The 22173-nt window shown below is 41.0% G+C and overlaps 1 protein-coding gene across 1 annotated transcript; it reads right to left on the bottom strand.

Annotated features, from left to right (window-relative positions):
• Positions 1–7778: 7778 nt before the first annotated feature.
• hs3st3l (heparan sulfate (glucosamine) 3-O-sulfotransferase 3-like) lies at positions 7779–20067 on the bottom strand. Its single transcript, XM_054601290.1, has 3 exons — positions 19592–20067; positions 10734–10963; positions 7779–8167 (listed from the first exon to the last, which is right to left on the bottom strand). The coding sequence occupies exons 1-3, from the start codon at positions 20065–20067 to the stop codon at positions 7779–7781; spliced, it is 1095 nt and encodes a 364-aa protein (XP_054457265.1).
• Positions 20068–22173: the final 2106 nt, after the last annotated feature.

Raw genomic sequence — 22173 nt, 5'->3', positions numbered from 1 at the left:
TCACAAGAGAACAGGCTCTATTCCCGTGAACCCAGCAGTGCAACCAGAAACGTCCTTTTTTTTGTAATTTAGGGGCCATTGTTCATTGAATTATACATATTACCAAACTAATTCAGGTATGAAAATGTAAGATTCTGTTCATGCACATATAACAGCATGTGTTTTCTCAGGAATCCTTTTCATCAAATGCAAATTATGCAATAGATATGATGGAAAAGCATCATGCACCAGCAAATAGAATTCATTGCATAAGCATACACACACATTTTACTGATCAAAAAAAACAACGTTCAGACTTATTCATATTTGTCTGTAAATATATATATATATATATATATATATATATATATATATATATATATATATATATATATATATATATATATAGATGGATATGTGCTTGTATCTGGCAGTGTATTCTCTCCTTTATTCTTTTCATATCTGCCTCGTAAAACACTTTGCTGCTCATTTTGATAAGTTTCTATTATTATTATTATTATTATTATTATTATTATTATCATTATTATCAACTACACCTTCATTCTACAGCATAAGACCAATAGCCAGCAATCTAGCGATAAAGGTTACAATTACACAGAAAATTCCGATTTTCTACTAAACGTAGTGTTGTCCAAACAAAGAGCCAATCAGCTCTTTAAACAGGCGACAGTCGGGCATTTCCCATCATGCCCTGGTTCATGCAGTCGGTGGAGAGCAACTGCGTTGCTGGATCTAGTTACTGCTGCCCCATCTCCTCATACCCTCTGTGTAGAGAAAGTACTGACAGCTCAGTTGCTGATCCTGAGGACTGAAGCATGGCACAACTTTACAAAGTTCATCCCTCCTCTGTCGCTCTCCCATAGGTTTCTTCCTTTTTTCTCCCTGTTAAAGGTTTTTTTAGGGGAGTTTTTCCTGTGCCGATGTGAGGGTTCCGGGACAGAGGATGTCACATGTGCACAGATTGTAAAGCCCTCTGAGGCAAATTTGTGATTCTGGGCTATACAAAATACACTGAATTGAATTGAAAGTTAAGTAGGAATCAGACGTATCAGTGATATTGTTTAATGATTTTCTGTAATATTAATTACATTATTAAGTTTAACATTTTTCAACTGCAGACATGAATGCACGCGCACATTAGCTGTTGCATCTGTTCTACATTTGTTTTTCTCTGTGGTATCTATAAACGTTTCATCACCTCCATCTACTGGAGAGCACTGTGTCATTCCTTTACTTGTGAATTGAATGTGACACACAACAGCATGGTGTAACGGCCTAAAGGGGGCGGCTGTGGCGTAGTGGAGAGCAAGGTAGTTCTCCAATCAGAGGGTCAGTGGTTCGATACCCAGCTTCAGCAGTTGATGTGTCCTTGGGCAAGACACTTAACCCCAAGTTGCTCCCGAAGGCTTGCCATCGGTGTGGACTGGATGTTGTATGAATGTTAGTTAGAGTCTGATGGTGGCACCTTGCATGGTAGCCTGTCATCAGTGTGTGAATGGGTGAATGATATGTAATATACTACTGATTGTAAGTCGCTTTGGATAAAAGCGTCTGCTAAATGACTGTAATGTAATGTAATGTAATGTAAAAGAGTACACACAGGTAGGTGGACATTTACAGATATATCTCCTTTGAGTTGAGGTACAAATGATGATAAACGAGTAGTACTTTAGAGGCACAGATAAAGAATTTACAAATACAAATCACTCTTCATTTACTTGTTCATTGTGCAGCAGAAATCAGTCCTAAAACCTAGTAAGCAATTTTGCACTTGTGGTTCCATTGTCTTGAAGTCAATGGATATTTTGAATAGGTTTTTGGTTAGATGTCTGAAATAAGGTCTGTGGTTAATAGTGTAAGTCCCACCTGGTTACAATTGTAACGTTTTGTTCTACAATATAAAATAGGAAAGTACCCTTCTCCTGATTTTTTAAGCTTTTTACCGATCTTACAAAAGACAGTTGCTAACAGGCTGCTAAATGAGACACCAAAACGGCCCTACACAGAGTATTAGTTATATTCTAATAAGCCTGCAAGTTACATAGGAAGAGGACCCAAATCTGAATGGCTTGTTGATGCGATTGCCTCTCATGTCAGTTCGTGGCTGGAAAAAACAAAAGGACAGGAGAATACTGCTTACCTCCTGTTTGCAACACACCTACACAGAGAAGTCCAACAGATGGCGCCATTGTGAATGAATCAAAGCAGAGGACAGAATAGTTGGTAAATGAGGCCCACTTTTGAAGTTCTGGGGTCACATTTATAACCATTGTGTTTAACAAAACGGGGCCTGAAAGAGGCGTACGCAACTTTATATGCAAAAGTTGTGATAAAAACAAACTTGACGGGGAATGTGCGCACCTGTACTCACACTCTGACCCATGTGTACAAACATTTTGGAGAACCGATTTTATTTCACTTCATATTAGTTTGCACAAATAGATAATTTTAATCATAAACATTTAAACCAGCAGTGTTGGTATGACCTCAATCATCAAATTTTGCTTCGTATTTCCATCAGGGCTGTCTGCTCTCCACAGCTCAGAGGAGAAGACCGGACTACCGACACTTGTGGAGCAGCTGATGAAATTATCATCTGTAAGATAACATAAAATAGCGTAAAAGACGTGCAGAAAGGAGCGCAAGTAGTTTTCAATAATCTTCTAATACTGTGCATATATCACCAAGTATGATTTTAGTTTGTATTTAGTTTTTCTGAGTAAAATCGCTGCTGTGAACATGACTTTATTAATTTATGGTTTATTCCAAAGGGACGAATATATACAGCACACTGAAGCAGACAAACTGTAAACAGCTATGCGATGCCAGTATCAGAGCTCCCTTGAGTCATCATGGTGACTGTCAGACACTCTACCTTCATAAGTCACCTCACCAGTCACATATTCACAAGCTACAAACAAGAATTGTGTAAATTAGCAGTCTAGAAATAAAGCCAGTACAAACACTCCATATCCTCATTATCAGTCCCATCATAGGGCCATAAAAAACAAAACTCAAAACAAATAAATGAAGTGTGTTTACCTGTCAAACATAAATGGAAGAATGGGGAGGAAAAGAGCGTTCATGGATATCTTCATCCACAAGCACTTTTATTTCTTTGCCAAAAAATAAGCTTTTTCTTGGTCTTACTCTCTGTAGTTGCTGTGATTCACCTTAAAGAACCACTGATCAGCAGCTCATTTCTATGCATTAACATTCATAAGGTGCTTTGCATTGACCATTTAGATGTAGAGTGTAGAGTGTAGAGTGCTGATTGTGAGGCTGAACCAGCTGCTCAGATTTACTGGTTGATTTGGGATTCATTACATTACATTACATTACAGTCATTTAGCAGACGCTTTTATCCAAAGTGACTTACAGGAAGTGTATTCAACATAGGTATTCAAGAGAACTACTAGTCACCAGAAGTCATAAGTGCATCTCCTTTCTTAAACAAGCATCTTAAAGCATAAACCAGAGCAAAAGTATAGTGCAGAGGCAAATTACTACGAAAACAACAATTGCAACAGACTAATACGAATATAATAAGTGCTACAAACTACTACGAATAGGATAAGTGCAGTAAACGAATACGAATTCAATAAGTGCAGCGAACTGATACGAATACAGTAAGTGCACCAACTAATACATAAAAGCAAACTGTGCACTGGTTGGCATACGCAAGGTTTAAAAATCAGAATATTTCTGGGTGTACAAACATTTCCTCATTTGATGTACACAAACATTTAGAGTGGATCCTACGCACTGTTTTATAAATGAGACCCCTGGTTACAGCCCTGGTGACAGCTGAACTTTCGAAAGAGGACAAATATAATGGAGCTGATTTTCCAGCAGCCTTCAACATGCTCCGTCATTTACAGATAAACTCTTCTGTTCCTGCTGTTGAGAAGCACCACAACAAATTTCCCACCAAGCCCACCACATGTGTACATTGCAAGATAAAGGTTTGCAGTCTGTTCAGCAGTGGTCTCAGTTGCTTACAGAAGCTACACCAATGTCTCAGAATTGATGTATTGATGCTAAAATGCTATATGTGGCACCTTTCAGTCAGTGCTGAACCACACACCGTATCTTTTAACCACATTGACTATACAATTTTTGTGTTAGTAGGTGTTAACTTACATTACCTCTTCCCAAACAATGCTGCTATGCAGGGCCACTACTTAAACACTGTGAGTTAAAGGGAGAGTTACAAACCTAGAGCCACCTGAATATAAAAACAAAGCTCTGTGAAGTGGACAGTAGCCTGTTCAATGATCTTCCTCAGCTGATCTCCCTCAGCAAACACTATTTTGTTCAAAACTAGCACCCTGTAATGACTCAAAAGAGGAAACATGTAGCTGTCTGTGCAAACTGCCAAAGCTCATCAGCTAGAGGAGCGTGTTTCTTTTGAAACTCTCTTTGTAATATTTATGTGATGGGGTACTTTACTTATGTAATCACACAAATTGTATACAAGGAAAACATTTTGCATATTTTTATTTTAAGCCAAATGTATTATATGGGCTACACGTGGTGTGGTGGCTAGCATCGTCGTCTCACAGCAGGGGGGGGCCCGGGTTCAATTCCCAGGCTAAAAGGCCCTGTGTGTTCTCCCTGTGTCAGCGTGGGTTCTCTACGGGTTCTCCGGCTTCCTCCCACAGTCCAAAGACATGCATCTTAGGTTAATTGATGACTCTTAATTGCCCGTGGATGTGAGCGTGAATGGTTGTTTGTCTATACCCTGTCTTTGCCTAATGGCAGCTGGGGTCGGCTCCAGCCCCCCTCCCCCACGACCCTTAACAGGATAAGTGGTTACATATAATGAATGTATTATATATATTATGTATTTTATTGTTTCAATTCAAAGTGAAATGTAATGTAGACGACTTAAAGCTTGGGTAGGTAAAATTGGAGAATCTAGCAAGAGTGTGCTAGATTACAAAAAAGATCCAACTTAAAATCTCAGCCAGGTGTGGCTGTTGTTAGAATCCACCACTGTCAGGCTAGCAGTTTGTTGAAGACTCCTCTGCAAGAGAAAGGGGAGTATATGATAAGGCAAGTAGGCAGATCAGTAGGTAGGCAGACAGGTAGGTAGACAGTTAGGGAGGTAGACAGGCAAGTAGGCCGTCCAATCATTTCCTTGGAATATGATTGGATGGGATTATTACAGTCCAGCGAAAGCCGCAGAGAAAATATTTTGGTTTGTAGGAGCATTTTAATTATTTATTGCTGTCGATGTGTAAATATAACAATAAAATGTATATTAAGCCAAAATGTTTCTAAAATGTTTACCTACCCTTGCTTTTAGGATCTATCATGGTTCAATTTAATTTTCAAGTGTGTCAGCAATTTATGCTGATGGATTGTTGAGTCTTTTTGTGAATGTCAGACTTATTTATAGTTTCACTTTTTATGTGTTCTTTAGTTACATTTTGTGGGTAATTATTTGCAACCAATATTAATATTAATACATTCAAATGAACATATATGATTTAAAAGTAAACAAGGACAGAACATTATAATAAATAAGCAACTTGTTTTTATTGTGCTTTCTACTGGACCTCAAACTCTCCCTTTTATTGTCCACAAGATGGTGATGTTGTCTTAATCTGACATAATCAGAACGTCTTTTTCCAGTTAACCCAGCAACTGTCCATTTTTCTGATGAAAATAGCTCTTTGTTTTTAATCTTTAACTCAGTGTGTACACTTATGCAGGAGTGGAAACACCAGCATGTAATCTGTTAAATATTGTACTTTTTAATTTAATTTACCCCTTTAAACATATAATTTCCCATAAAACCAACAGTAAATCTCAGACATTCTATAAAATTCATAAATGTCATCAGTATTATTACAGGGACATTTGCAAAGCAATTGCACTAGACCACTTACTATCAGTCAACTAAACTGTTGTCTGCACACACATTCAACATAAAATCCAAACTATACTCTTTATGGCTCAATGAAAACAAATTATTTGTTTAAAAATAGTTTTATTTAGTATGATTTCAAACTAGTGCAAATACATGCAAATTGAAAACAGAGAACCCTGTAAGCAGGCCGTCTCACAGTAACACAGTAAAGCCTGAAAGCTTCATACATCACAATCAGAGAAATGGCCTTTGATACAGTAGGTCGACCTTGATTTGGTCTTGTTTTGGTTGTCTTCAAGTGGGCCCTTTACTTCACTCAAGGTACAAGTCGGGTGCTTTTGCAGCCTAATGCCGTGTTCACACCAAAAGCGAAGCGAATATTCGCAACGCGTCTTCGCGTCAGTTTACTCGCAGGTCCATTTGTGTTTATTCGCTTCATTAGCTAGACGCGCCGCAGAGGGGGAGGGGCTTATCTCCATGGAAACCGTTGTCAACTCATCCATTTATTTCCGCCATCAACCATTCATAAATAACTAGAAATAACTACTATATCTGCTTTATACTTGTTGTGGCAGTCCCAGATATCCCGGGAAACTATATCTGCTTTATACTTGTTGTGGCAGTCCCAGATATCCCGGGAAACTAAACGCCGTCTTGTCTCGGTTCATAACATCATCCGGTGGCGCCGTATTCACTGAATCCAGCAAGCCACCCGTCGGCTGGTTTACTACAGATGTATGGACCGAAAATAAACCATTTTACTGTGATTTAATTATAATAAATGTACAAAAAGGGACGCCGAAATAACAACACAATGATGGTTGTTTGTAAAAAGTCAGAATTCATGTTTTGTTAGTTCTCTCTGCAAGACGACAAGGACATCCCTTCATAAATGCTTGTTTTCTGAACGGAGCTCGGATCGATGACAGAGTGAAAGGAGGAGAATCTCAACACTGATTGGCTTTTGCAACACAGCGTCACGCGAATTTTCCGCCGGAGTTGAGATATTTCAACTCTGGCGAATGAAGCGATGATGCGAATTTCGCAATTTCGCCTCATTCGCGACGCAAGGCTCGAGTTCGCGTGTACTCGCGTATATTCGCGTCTGTGCATTGACTTTACATGTAAACTGAACGCGCAAAAAAATCGCTTCGCTTTTGGTGTGAACACGGCATAAGCCTTCCTATGTGCCGATAGGCTAGGAGGCAAGTGATCCACACCAGTTCACCTACATCCATTTATGCACATTCATTATTCATGAATACAAAACCACTCAGTCAAATATCAGCTCATATAAATTCTCTCTCACCCCCTTCTGGTGCTCGCCAGATAAAAGATTCATCCCCCATTTTTTCTGTGACAGTGCTTGGAGGAAGATACTCAATAAGTTTGTATTGATTGCCCTTAAATTCTTAACCAGTGAGTGTGAAGAACAAACAGGTAGAAAAAGAAAGCTTTTGAAATTTGGGAATGTGATAATACACCTGTACTGGGTTCATTGTCCCTCTGCATCCTACCAACTTGAGCATAAGGTTAACCAGAGACACTCAAAGCTACACAGCTTCACCATCCATCTTTTTACAGCTGTAACCTCTAGCAACTACTGTCTCATTACTGACTGCTCATTTATTGAACCACCTGTCATAGGAATAAGAAGCCTACCAAACCAGAAAGATGGGAAGGAACGCCCTTGTTTAAGTGACCCTGCTGTCTTTCAAACACTGGAACCAGATTATTGATTGATGTATTGATAGGGGTCTGCGTATTAATGCTGGGTTTTCGTTTTTAAGATTCTGAGATTTTCCCACTGCTGGTCAGAAGCGGTTCATTGACTCTGTTCTCTGAAACTTTTGCGCTCCATAATGCCAACAAAAGCTTCTGATTCCACACAATCAGAGCGTCACTGCCATCCAAAGTCCTGGCCTGCCATCTGATAGAAGCGCTGGTTATGTGGCTTGTAGAAATCCCTCAGTCTCTGCATGACCTCCGGGTCGATGGAGGCATGCGTCCTCCCTTTTGTCTTCCCAAGGCAGTGAGGTTTACTGCTGCCCTCCGGCTTCTTCAGGCAGGGGAAGCCTTTTGTTTTGTTGAAGTAGAAGTGCTTGTTTGTGACAATCCTCTGGAGACCAAGAAAGTCCTGGACTTTGCCCAGTTCTCCGGCTGGGTCCGAGATGAGCCTCTCCCCACTGACCAGATGGATGTGAGTCCTGGGGAACCAGGACAGCCAGCGCTCCAGGTGCTGGGCATACAGGCCAATCCACAGGGGGCTCCACAGAGAGTCGATCTGACCTAGAGGCAAGAAATAGATATACCATGTTCTTTATTCAAAACCAGTATTACTGCAATCAGCATGGCCTTAAATTCTCATCCACCTTTTACAATTAAGGTATCACCTTTTTGCTACTGACCTAGTCTAGGCATGTTTTACGTATGACACTGAGGCCCCCCCTAAGCCAATATATGATAACCTTATTATTGGGACATTCTAAAGAGTTTTTTTTAGAAATTCTCGATCTGGCCTGGCCCGTCCCACTACTGCTGCTCGTACTCGGTTGATTAGTGTAGAGTCTGGGAACCCATCTCCTATCGGTCTGGCTACAGATAAGTTTCCGGGGGCAAGGGTCTATATTTCTGAGGTTCCGGTGTAATCAGCAGATATCAGGGCAAATACTTTTTTTTCATTGTTAACAGTCCAATTAGCAACTTGAGATGCAAGACTGGAGTTCAGAGATGAAATGTACCACCGGGTTGTTTCATAAGTAACTAGTTTACAAGCTCATTTTAAACCAATAAAAAGCTAAATGCTAAATCATGGTCAGACAATAGCAGGTGGGATCTGAGATTGCATTTTGTCTTTTTTGCTCTCCACACGGACAGTTTACCTGCATTCAACAAAAGCCTGCTCAAATGTGATTGGTCAATACTACTCTTACTACAAACGGAAACCAGAAAGCCTTGTCACATTCCCTGAGCATGTTTGTGACAAAAGCTTGTTGTCTAATGATAATGATCCGTATTATGTATTTTTTCTGTTGGTGCCTTTACTAATGCCGTGTTCACACCAAAAGCAAAGCGAATATTCGCGACGCGTCCTCGCATCAGTTTACTCGCAGGTCCATTTGTGTTTATTCGCTTTATTCGCGCTAGACTCGCTGGAGAGGGGGAGGGGCTTATCTCCTTGGAAACCGTTGTCAACTCAGCTATTTATTTACGCCATCAACCATGCAAGAAATAACTACTATATCTGATAAATACTTGTTGTGGCAGTCCCAGATATCCCGGTAAACTAAACGCCTTCGTGTCTGGGTTCATGACATCATCCGGTGGCGCTCGGTGGAGCCGTATTCACTGAGGCCGTTTCTCAATACCAAGTATGGTCAAGTATGGACTTGCAAACTTGCAAGTTCATACTTGGATAGTTCGACTCGGGAGTACAAACTCCCGAGGACGGGAGGACGCAGTACGGTCATTTTGCAATTGGAACAGCAGCGAACTTGATGACGTCACCAACGTCACGACGTCACCAACTCAGCTCGTCGGTCCCGCCTACTCCGGTTATCTTCAGTCATATATATTGACAATAAAACGAAATATGATATAAAACACAACCCTGCCTTTTTTCATTTTCATTTAGAAAATATTAAAATATTAATATGTATATGTTTTGTGTTACATCTGCAACCACAACCACAGAGACACCGGAGCCAGCGGCACATCTGGAGGAGCCTTGCCGAGATCAGGCTGCTGTCAGCGGGCTGCATGAGCACCACCGCCCGGTCTCCTCTCTGGTCCTCTCATATCTCCGACAAACGTCGGCGCTTTTTTCAAACAGGCTCTATCTTGATAAATTGACCGCATATTTTAAGTCTTAACAACTACATTCTCGCTTAAAAAAAATGTTAAAACTAAATTCCGTTACACAACAACAGCAGTATTTAGACAGTTATAACTGACAGTTGTGAGCCGTCTCCGCTACTGTCATCTCTTGTTTGCTGGTGAAATGCATTCTGGGAGACTTGGCTGTCCAAAGTCCACACAAGTCTACTCCGATGCATCCTCGATATAATGGGCGGAGCGAGGACACATCCGGGTATCTGGACCGTACTTGGCTGAATGCGAACTTGTGTATTGGAACAGTACTTGGGCCGCGCTAGATGACGTTTCACAAGTTCACGAGGACACAAGTACAGAGAAGTTCACATATTGAGAAACGGCCTGAATCCAGCACTCCACACGTCGGCTGGATCGATTGGTGCTAGACTTTGCTTACATGACAGGATGACAGTAGGAGAATCCCAACGCTGATTGGCTTTCGCAACACAGCGTCACGCGATTTTTTCAAATTTCGCCGCCGTGTTCACACCAAAAGCGAAGCGAATTTTTCGCGCGTTCAGTTTGCATGTAAAGTCAATGCACAACGCGAACTCGAGCCTTGCGTCGCGAAATTGCTTCATTCGCTTCATTCGCCGGAGTTGAAATATTTCAACTCGCCGCGGATGAGGCGAAATTGCGAAATTCGCAATATTCGCAATATTCGCTTCGCTTTGGTGTGAACACGGCATCACATTCGCGCCGTCAGGCTCGAGTTTGCGTCTACTCGCGTATATTCGCGTCTGTGCATTGACTTTACATGTAAACTACACGCGCGAAAAATTCCCTTCGCTTTTGGTGTGAACATGGCATTACCTGCACAGTAGAGAAAACCAAAGACTGAGAGGGAAAGAACAGAGTGCTAAATCAAAAAGCTCCAGGATCAGTCCAATGTCATGAATCAGCAGCCAGGAAGATCCCAGGTTTGTCTTTATTTATGTAGCGTGTCAAACTGAGGCCCTGCTCTAAACACCAGGATCTGTACCTGTGGTGCGGTTCTTGAAGGCCAGGCTCTCAAAGGGGGGGATGTCGGTGGTCTTGGAGATGATCTGTGTGTAATCAGATATGGCTCTGGACACAGGGTCACGGACTACCACAATCAGCTTCACATCCTGTGACATGGCATGGATTCGTGCTGGCGTTTCCTGGGTAACAAAATAACGAGGCGTCTTCTCCATAACAATCTGACCGTCCAGGGCTTTGGGCATCATACTTCTGAAAGTACAGGAAAAACATGTTGAAAAGACAAATTACTGGCAAAATACTGATTAGAAAAGCAGAAGCTGATATTGATCTAGTTAAAATATAAAAACATAGAGTAATTGAAATGAAATGAAGCACAGTATATCTAGAAAATATTTGTTTTAATAGGGTGCACATATTGAATGGAAATAATCTTTATATGCTATTTCATTTGTGTATGAAGTGAGGAAAATGTTAATAGAATAAAGAACAATTAAATAGTTAAATATCTTGGGAAATAAAGTTCACACTTTCACATTCACTTTCTTAACGAGAGTTAGATGAGAAGATCCATACCATAATGGGCGATGGTTAGCTTAGCTTAATCTTTTTGCTTGGAAAAGCTAACCGTTTCCTGGCTCTCATCCATATTTAGGTTAACAGACTGATATGTTAGTGGTGTCATTTTTTTCATCTAACTCTCACCAAGAAAATAAATAAATTTATTTCCCAAAATGTGAAACTTCTGCTATAAAACTTTACAGCTAATTATGCAGGGATTTAGTGAGGAAGAAGTTCAATAAGTTCAGGGTGCATACATTAGCATATATTTAGCTGAAATAAGGTTATTCTTCATGATACTTCTACAATATATTCAGCGATCAGAAACACACCCACACTCCATAATACAAATCCCCCATTAGTCACTTTGACAGACATCACGCTCTTACAGAGTGAGCAGTGACCGTGTCTATCCACAGAGATCGCAAGTTATCGAGACACAAAGGCAGTCTTCCATTGATTGTGTCCAACTCTGCTAACCTCTATTTCCCCACCAAAAGGCCAGCAGATGGGACTCATTTACAGATAAATGACTCCAGAGGCCCCACAGGACCAGCTGGGGACTCGGACTTCTGCCAACATACCTGCCACACACCTGACTGACTGACCAAAAACGCACAACCTCAGCATCATGGTCCCACAGAGCAGGGCCCCTACCAGTGTGTTCAACTCTTCTCTGGAAACTATATTTTTGCTGACCATTGTCAAATGAATGCTGTTCAATTTCGAGAGCTATTTTCCCTTGCTGTTCCAGGCAACCATTAGTTTCCCTTAATTTCCATACTACAAAAAATCTATTGGAAAATCTAAAATTTGTTTGCATCAAGTTTGCACTACTTTTTTCAATCAGTGTTACATTATAGCGCTGTAACAATGCAGTTAACATACAGATTTTCTGAACAGTTTTGAAACTTTGACAAATTTCAGACTTGTTTTTTACTGATAGAAACTACAACTGTTTAGTCATTGGTTACCATTCATTTTCTAAAGCTATAAATGGTAATAAATCTAAGTCAATCAATCTAAAATGACAAAAAATATATTTATGTGATGTAACATTAAGCAAATTTGTATTACGAAGGCTTTTAACTGAACTTTATAAATTGCCTCCAGGACCCTGAGGCGGCAAGAAAGATTGTTGCCGACCCCTCTCACCCTGGAGTCAAACTGTGTGAGTCCCTCCCCTCTGCCAGGAGGCTGGGGTCCATCACCAACACCTCACGCCACAAAAACAGTTTATTCCCGTCCATAGTTGGGCTCATCAACAAGGACAATTTCTTACAGTCACACACCCTTGCACTTTTCTATTAAAATAAACACTTGACACTTTAATAAAGTACTTGTTTTGAAGTAGTCTTTATTTGTTTGCTTATCATATTATATTGCAAATTTGTGATATTTTCTATTTCTAAATTATGACTTTTACTATTGCACTACGGTTTATTATCACTCACCAATCACCAAGCCGAATTCCTTGTGTGTCCATACTTGGCAATAAACCATTTATATTTTTTTCTGATTCTGATTCTAAATATCAGATTTTATGAAAAATACATACATACATACATACATACATACATACATACATACATACATACATACATACATACATACATACATACATATGCAACACGCCCTTCATCCACTTAGCCTGAAGACTTCCTTTTTATCTCATAAACCCTGAGCAGGAAGAGCCTCACAGTCTGTTAACCACACACACGCACGCACAGAAAGACATTAACATAAAACAAAACTAAATCCATTATTCACTAATTCCTCAAGCATTTTCTATCTATTTCCATCTAACACACACTTACAGAACGACACATTTAAAAAAATCCAAAATTAAACACACACACAAACAGCTTGAAAGTGTGGATTTGTACCAGACCCCTAAAAGACTATGTATGTGGCTTATGAAGGAATAATGGGAGTGGGTGCAAATGCACCTCCATTAGCAATCTGTATGTGAATACTCTTCGACCAAGAGTCCAATGCCATTACCTAAGCACAAAGAGCCAATCACAACTCCTAAGAGCACCATCATAAGAAAAACTGTATACATATGGTTCTGCTATGAGCTTTGCACAGACACACTAATTGATGGATATAATTGCAGTTTTTCTAATAAATGGATGTGTCTGTATCTTAAGGAGCTTTTTGATTCCTGGACTACGTCTGTAACTTTAATTACATTTCAGCCCTGAATAGATGCAGATTGGAGTTTTGTTATGCCGCATTTTCAAAGAATCAGAAACAATTATATATTTTATGAATATATTGCTATATTCATAAAATATTGTTAGTTGGAGGGGCATTCCTGCAGAATCTGTTTAAGTTTTTATTTAGTTCCTGAATTGTTAACTTTTTCTGCAATCACTCAATTTTGCGTACCAAGATAACGTATTATCAAAGTGCGTCAATAACATTTTCTAGTCAACAACCTTTATTGCAATTGAAACGGCGTACTTGCTATTATGACTGCCCATAACAATGACTGACCAGCTCTCCAGGTCAGGGAAAGATTTTGGTCATGCTCAAGGGTAGGAATTCATCACTGTAATCATTTAAAGTAACCTGTGTGGTACATTTTCTTACAACAAAGTCACTGGATTTGTAAATCCAACCATAATGTGTGCTTGTCACAATCAAAATAAATATACTTTACATATTTAAAACTAAATAAAATCGTTTGTGTTGATCTGACGAGGTCATCTCAGGTCAGGTGAGCAGGGATAAAGTGCTTGCCTGCTTTCGCAGAGTACGGGACGTTTTCCTGAAGAATAACTTATTGGCACAGGTGGGAAGCAATCAAAGCTTATGTCATACTCACCGTAGCAGGGCCAGTGCGTCAGAAAATGACCTAATTATGGCAGGAGCAAGGTCAGAGTGCTTGGTCGTGCACCACTGAATTTTTGTAACCTGGTGTGCACAAATCATGTGACTGTCCATATATTTCACTGATAAAAGCATTAATAACATGTCTAGGGAATATACAAAGAAGGGCAATTCATGTTTAGATGCTTTAGAAACAAGAGGTCTTAAAAATCTACATTTGAGAAAAAAATTCAGCCAAATACTATAGTTTACATGATATTCAACCTTTTTTTAATAATGCATTTAATACATGACTTCTTTCTTTACAGGGCTCATACTAAGGCAACAAGTAGTCCATGAATATGAGATATGAGTTTACAGATAATTACTATGCCTCCTCTGCATTGTTGGAGGTTAGTTTATGCCTTTTGCTGGTTACACCTACAGTCTAAGGGCTTATCTGTGAGTTACACTTGTTGTCTTTTTGATTCTTCATAGTTCATTTTGTTTGAACGCCCTCTGGCGTTTCTGAGAATAATAATCGTACAGCGCAGAGGGTGTAAATGCCTCCGTTAATGTGGAGGCTCGCGCTACGGCGCCAAGCGCTAGTTAAAGCAAAGCTTAGCACATATTCTTCTTGCTACCGAACTAGTGACTCCTACTGGTTGGCCTGGGTGTCTGCAGAGTGGGGCGTGGAATGAGCGGGTAAGTTGGGGATATGAAACTTCCAAGCATAAGAGCCCATCACTGGCAAGTGAATAGAACTGTCTGGCTACACCATGTGTTTAATTCCCCTCAATAAAAGATGGCCCAATTAATTGGAAGTTTAAAAGCTCTGTTTTAGCAGAACATCCTCTCCCTGCTCATTTACTACTGACTGTAAGATCAAATATCCAGTATGATGAGCACATGGATTATCCAGCAGCTTCTAAAAGCGTCTGTTTTCTTTTGAGGAACCCTCTCTTGTCACTCATTTCCCAGTATTTCAGCAGGCCTCTGGCAGCGAGAATGTGTTGGTGTAAATGTTAGGGGATGGACTGAGAATGGTAATGCAGCACCGGGTCTCAGCTGGTACGATGAGTGCCAGGTGGAGACTGGGGGGGCCTGCACCCTCTAGAGACCCATGAGTAGTATGCTGTGTCATGTGTTTGTGTATGTGTGTGGGTGTGTGTCTGAGTCTGTGGGTGTGTCTAAACAAATGTGAAGAAATTGCAATGTTCATCACATGAACAGCAGGAAAAATTAAGCAAAGGATTCGGGGATTTGAGGGTGTGATAGATCAAAGATGTAAAATAGATCAAAGATGTAAAATCTAGTCTGCTTATCTTTGATATCTGATCTAAGAAAGAAACAATAACCAATCAGAGCAGAGTATTTAGAGCATGTGTTCACTGTGCACACCCCAATGCTCATTTGTGTGTCAGATATGAGATTGTATTGTGTATTTGTGTGTTCCTATGCATGCATTGTGTGTGATATTTATGGCCCGCTCATCCATTTCTTCTTTATGGGGTTGTTCCATTGTGGCTGTGCTCTGTCCACTTCCAAGAGACATCCATCATAGAGGGGCCCCAGACATCCCTACACAGCCCCACCCCCTCACCCCAAACCCCAGGGGAGGGCCTTAATGAGGGCCAGATCGCCCCACCCGTCTGGGCCTTATGGTGATCACCTCCAGAACAGTACAGGGACAGGATGGACCGCACCTGAACCCTAGTTACACCCAACAAACAAAACTCGACCTAAACCAATCTGTTCATACAGCTTTAATCACTTGGCACTTCAACATGATGTTTGGTAGTGCAATAACTAAATTCCCCTCCTGCAGATCAACAGATCAGAAAATCTGCCTGTCCGTGTCTGCTACTAATTCCCGCCCACTAAATCCTGCTGTCATTCTTCTGTGATTTGCATGGCAATTATGTCCATTGTACGAACACAAAAACAAAGTAGCACCATGTGCTGAGTCATGGTAGGACAATGGAACCAATGTATGGGTATGAATTTAAAAGCCTCCTTAACAAGTTCAAAATAAATTGCAAATTAATTGTGCCATCAGAACAGCTGACACTGAGAAGTAATTTCAGCCCCTCCTTCTTATCATTGTAGGTGCTTAGAGGCGTGGTGTCTCCAAACTAATTTAAACTAACAACCTCCAACCTGGAACATAAAAAACAAAAAGTTAATATTTGACCACACCCAAAAACATCCAACCTATGTGAAAGCTACAGGACTTCCAGCTAAGTATGGCAGCCTGGGAAAGTCCTCTTTCTGCAATGAGATCAAGAGGCCCTTAAAATTAAAAAAACTCAACAGAAATTGGTTTGGAACAGAAGAGACAAAGTTGGGCCATGGGGAAACAAAGGCATTGTTTTCTTGCTTTTTCACAGTATATTGTGTTTGTACGCTTTATGGTGTTTCTGTGCGTGGCATCGTAGCGCCTCCACAGATGACATGCAAGCTATGAGCATGGACAAAGGTGTTAGTGCTGAATCTGTTGTTCTTTGCATTATTCTCAGAAACCTCGAGTGTAATTTACACTAAACTATTATTTAATTTTAGTATTCATGGGCATACACTGTTGCCTTTACACAATATCTGGAAAGAAAGGAGTTAAATGTTTGGAACAACAAATTTAATCAGGGTTGTAATGCTATTGGTTGAAGTACCAAGCATGCATGGTTAAGTTGTGGCCCTTTCAGAGGATATGTTATCACTGTTTCTACAGGGGCAAGTTATCATCAACTAAAACTCACCACACAATCAAATGAAAGACGGACTTGTAGAGTTTCACCATGTTGAGAAAATGACGCAGCACTCAGCCAAACATTTTAGTAATCCAGAAATAATTCACTGTGCCGCTCTCAAGCTACTGGCAGCAAGTGGCCACTTTTAAGGTGGATTATTCCTTTCATGTAACTCAATGTATGAGTCGACGTTGTGAATCAATCGACTCACCTTAAAAGTCAATATGACAACATTGAGCAGGCCTGGTTCCAAAAATATTAAACATGTATTTCAATGAACACCTAACAACAAAAATCGGCAAAGAAAATAACATTTAATGTGGTTAAAGTATCCTAAATCTGTCTGCATTGATATATTAATGAAGGTTGGTGATCGTTACAGTATCTGCTGTCCACAGCTGCTTCTTACTGTATGAAGTCGATGACAGTGCATAGAGAGCAGTGCCGTTACGGCTTCAACAGAGCTGTTTCTCTTCACCCTCTATTTTATCAACCCTGTTTTTCAACGTGCATCTGTCGTGCCCTCTTTCAGCAAGAAACCATCCCCAGTGAGATGTGAATTTCCCTCTGAGCAGTTTTAATGGATTCCTCCAGAGCTGCAGAGAGAGTTAAAGCTGTGTGTAACATGACCCCTGTGTGCCTATGCGGAGGGATTATGCCAATGTAGAATAAAGCTTCCTGCTAATTGTAACAGAAGCCGAGCTTAGCGACGCTAACTGCTCTAATGCTGGAGTCAACCCAAGGTCAGAGCGAGGAGATAGAGATATCGATCCCAGACAACACAGTGAGGAGGAAACTTCCAGTCTATCTCAGGGCTCATTGCAGCATTGTTCCAGATCCAATCTCCACTCCAAACGCCATTAGTGGATCTTTGTCAGGGGCTCTGATGTTTTACTGTGAGAGAGACGAGGAGTGAGTCTGAGAAAGATACAATATATCTCATGTTCGTGATAGGATTTAAGAAAACAAAGGCATCTACACAGACATGTAATGTTAATCAGTTACGCTGAGTGATTTCAAAGCACATTTGCCTTGAAGGATAATTCTTGTTTACTATAACCTGTTCCTTACTTTCATATTGTTGGCAATAATTCATGTTAGCTCTATTGTCATTGTACTTACAAGTTAACTGCTAAAATCTGGATTTAAAAGTCCAAAGGCAAGAAATATGGGCAGTGAAGAGCTCAAGAGAAAACAGAGGCAAATAGTGAAATTACTACCCAAACTTTCCACTGTCAACAGTTTCACACTTTCCGGTTGAACTTTGAACTTTAACTCTGTAGATGTGTCCATACAGTTTTCCTGTACAATGAGGGGTTATTATCAACACTGGTGTTGTGCTGACTTTTAGTTTTATACATATAAAGGGGTTTAGTAATCTGGCTACACTGTTGTCTTCTTAACAAGCTGTGTAACTGCTTGTTTTTTCTTGCCCCATCAGACTTGATTGTAACAATGTCATTATGTCCCTAGATCTCAGCAGTTACTTTGGTTATAACAATGTCATCACACAAACAAAACTGCAAGTTGAACTAAACTAGAATTATCCTATAAAACACAAGAAGATACGCTGATAACTGATAAATCCGTTTTAATTTAAAGGTAATTCTGCAACTTCTTTTTAGTTGTTTCTGTTTGAGAAAGCAGCACAAAGACACATTTCCTTTTGACAGTCGGTGTACTCTTGTTGTGTGCTGTTTGTCATGAAGTGATGTGAACACATCATTAAATCTCAGCGTGACGTGACCTGGGGTCAGAGGTCAATTGACAGAGCTTGACAGTGATGTCAAGTGGCGCGACATGCAGCGAGTCCCATCTGGCCAGAGGGAAAGACGTGACAATCTGGTGTCACATTCACATCACACAGCAGAGATGCTGCCCATGCTGGCAGACAGGAGAGGCTACAGTGGATTCTCTCTGTTTACATCCTGGAGCTTTGACATGGTGGTGGGTTTTTCTGTGTGCATGTTCATATCAACTTAAAAAGACAACCCAGGGTGGAAATTAATCCTTTCACTTCATCTCTGTCATAGATCAAATTGTTAAAAAACTGAGCCATTGCCACTATCAAGCCCCTATAAATTGGTTAACAGCACACAACACACTGTTTAATTTGGTATAGTTGGAGCAATTTGTGGGTCCATAGGTTCATGCGCTTACAGTAGGCACAGTTAGAAAAAGCTAAATGAAGCTCAGATATCTGAGTTTTCTTCCCAAATTATCCTCAAGCAGTCTGAGAGACTAGAATCTGGATCCCTTGAATCTCAATAATGAGTGTGTTCTAAGTACTTCCATGAAGAACCGGCTGAGAACAAAGCCACATGACAACAGTAACATCTGGCTCAGGCTCCAGAGCAGAGATGATTACTCTGTTGCTCTGTGAGAACTCATCCTGGAAGCCCCTCCTCTCTCTCCCTACTGTCAGACACACACATGCAGAAAACATACACAGCAAGCACTGTAGGCACACATGCACAGATTGGCCAAGCCAGATGGCAGCGTCTCTTTGACTGCCACCTATCTCTGTGGAATAGCTGTTGATATGTTCGGGTATGCAGACAACGCAAAGACATCCATTCATTCATTCACATGCACAAACACACAGTCATTGAGATTTGAAGACTTTGCTTTAAACGCATTATATGAAGTTTATGAAAAGGAAGAAAACATTAAGTGCAATAAATGTGGACTTCTCGTTGTGATGCGACATGCAGTTACTCTGCTGGTGTGGATTCCGTGCATAATGTGTGCGTACCTGTACCAGTCTAGTCCCCGTGCGTAATGCCGGTCGAAGAAGTGCGGCTCTGACCCTAAGGCACGGATGTCCGGGTGGAGCCGCAGAAACTCCAGTAGAGCCCGGGTGCCTCCCTTTTTAACCCCTATGATCAGAGCCTGCGGTAACCTCCGAGCGGCTGTCCATTCTTTCCCTGAGCTGTTTGCTTCCATCCCGGGACTGCCGCTGAACGCGCCTTCACCAGTCGCTGTTGTAACCTCCTTGACAACGCCGGTTCCGTTTCTCTCGTACGGCCATTCTGACCCTGACACGAGGAACTCCCGTGTGGGTGCCTTGATCTCAGAGTGTTCCGTCAGCTCCGACTCACAGCATCCGGTGAGGAGATAAACCAAGGAGAAGCAGAGGATGCTCAGAGAGGACGCGATGGTGAGCCGATGGAAGAGCCACCGCAGGTCCGCGCTCGTATGGTGGTGATGATGTTGGTGGAAAGCAGCCATCCCTCAGAGATCCATGTGAGATAAAGTGCCATCCTACCACAAGTTCAGCTCACATCCCCTCATACTCTACCGCCGTTAACACAACGTTACTGGAGTCCCTGTCGGTGCGCTCCGCTGCCCTCCTCCTCCTTCATGTTGCGTGTCCGGAGGTCAATGAGCCCCCAAATCAGTTAACCAGTCAGCCTCAGTGAATCAGAACTAGTTTGTGGGTGACTTACAACTTTATAAAGATTTAATATCCGCGCTGGGCTGATGCTTTCTTTCCACTCAACGGGATTACGCTGCATCTCTCCCACGGCTCATCTCACAGGGGTTGGCGTCCTGGGATGTTTCTCTCTCTCTCTCTCTCTCTCTCTCTCTCTCTCTCTCTCTCTCTCTCTCTCTCTCTCTCGCTCTTTCTCTCTCTCTCTCTCTCTCAATGAAATTCAATATGCTTTATTGGGATGAATGTAACAGGGACAATATTGCCAAAGAGTCATGATATAATGAGAATAAAAAAGAAAAAAGGACAAGCTACAATTCATAAAATAAAGAAGATAGAAAACAAATAGCAAGTAATCTTTGCTCTCTCTCTCTCTCTCTCTCTCTCTCTCTCTGTGTGTGTGTGTGTGTGTGTGTGTGTGTGTGTGTGTGTGTGTGTGTGTGTGTGTGTGTGTGTGTGTGTGTGTGTGTGTGTGTGTGTGTGTGTGTGTGTGTGTGTGTGTGTGTGTCACTACCTGGACAGTCTAGGTGATTGTGTATTTGTCTCCTACTTTAGACCTTCCATCACACAGTGAGTGTCAGTATCAGTATGAGTTGTTCTAAGAGCAAGATATCTCTCTCTATCTCTCTCTCTCTCTCTCTCTCTCTCTCTCTCTCTCTCTCTCTCTCTATCCACTCACATAACTTTGATTTGAGGATCATGGCCTCAGGCGCGCAGAATTCCATTATTATTTATTGGGGCGACCAGGGATAGGTCCAAAAGATGGTCAAGTCGCATATCTCATAGGTGTCTTTATCATTCTCATCTATTATGATTGATTTAGATCTGGTCACACATTGTGTTGTATTCTGCAGCGTTGTGCCATATAATAGTACATCTAATTGCTACAATAAATAATCAAATAGACACGTAAGTTCCCATAGAAATGCTTTGATTTGTGGGTCCAGGAATGGATCTGGGTCATTGGTGTTATTATGAGCTGTGTTTACAACACTGACACTCTGTACTCTAAGACCAACCTCATAATTAGCTTAGCCGTCAGACGGTATTAGACTGTACAATGCAGCTGCCAATAGTCAGCTGATCCTGACCCAAAGGACAGTCTGTGTTAAACCACATCATCCAGAAATGTCTCACAACCTGAGAATCATATCAACACTGTAAAATACAGTGATTCCACTTGAGTCCCTTTCAGATTTCCACCCCAAAAAAATTGAAAATTATATAATTCTGAACAACTGACACTTATAAGAAAAGAAAGTATCTGCTTATTAACTGTTTTTGATCCACTTGAATTGGCAAAGGCGTGTGTTGTGTGGCAGACTCCTGTTAGGGAGCTCTGCAACGTTGGCTTTTATTATTGCAGAGTGCCGAGCTTAGGTACAGATAATAGCTCATAGGAGACTCATTAGTCCCCCCTTTCAACCACACGTGCATGAGCACATGCACATGCTTGCACACACACATTCACTCACACACACAAATAAGCACCTACTTTATGTTCCTTTTGGCTTGCCCCTGTCATTATCCCATAGCAGATGTGACCCATGCCATAAAACCAGTGCATTGTCCTGCAATAGACGAAAGAGATCTTCGATCCATTTCAACAACAAGATAGAACTTTGTGTTATTTGACTGTCTTACTTGTTATAGAGATAAAAAACAGCCAACCACCAGATATAATAGGATATGGCCTACTGTTTACTTGTAAATTGCGGTGGGCAATATATCGAATATAGAACTAACTTCAAAATAAGAGCAACGTTCCGTGAATGGGAACATTTTATGTTTATTCAGTTTGTCAATAATAAATAAATTAAGTCCATGTTGATATGTCTTTGAGCAAGACACTTAACCCCAAATTGCTCCTGCCGGCTGTGCCATCGGTGTGAGCATGGGTATGA

This window comes from Anoplopoma fimbria, chromosome 7 (genome assembly GCF_027596085.1).
Source record: "Anoplopoma fimbria isolate UVic2021 breed Golden Eagle Sablefish chromosome 7, Afim_UVic_2022, whole genome shotgun sequence".
In the NCBI taxonomy this organism is placed as follows: Eukaryota; Metazoa; Chordata; class Actinopteri; order Perciformes; family Anoplopomatidae; genus Anoplopoma; species Anoplopoma fimbria.
Note: the sequence above shows the minus strand (reverse complement) of the source record. Positions and strands in the feature narration are given on the sequence as shown.

Excerpts from the sequence above, each read along its gene's own strand:
- hs3st3l (XM_054601290.1), bottom strand. The coding sequence starts at position 20,067 with ATGGCTGCTTTCCACCAACATCATCACCACCATACGAGCGCGGACCTG. Across the intron at positions 10,964-19,591 it reads CGGGGACTAGACTGGTACAG|AAGTATGATGCCCAAAGCCC; the intron begins GTACGCACACAT and ends CTGTACTTTCAG. Across the intron at positions 8,168-10,733 it reads CTTCAAGAACCGCACCACAG|GTCAGATCGACTCTCTGTGG; the intron begins GTACAGATCCTG and ends TCTTGCCTCTAG.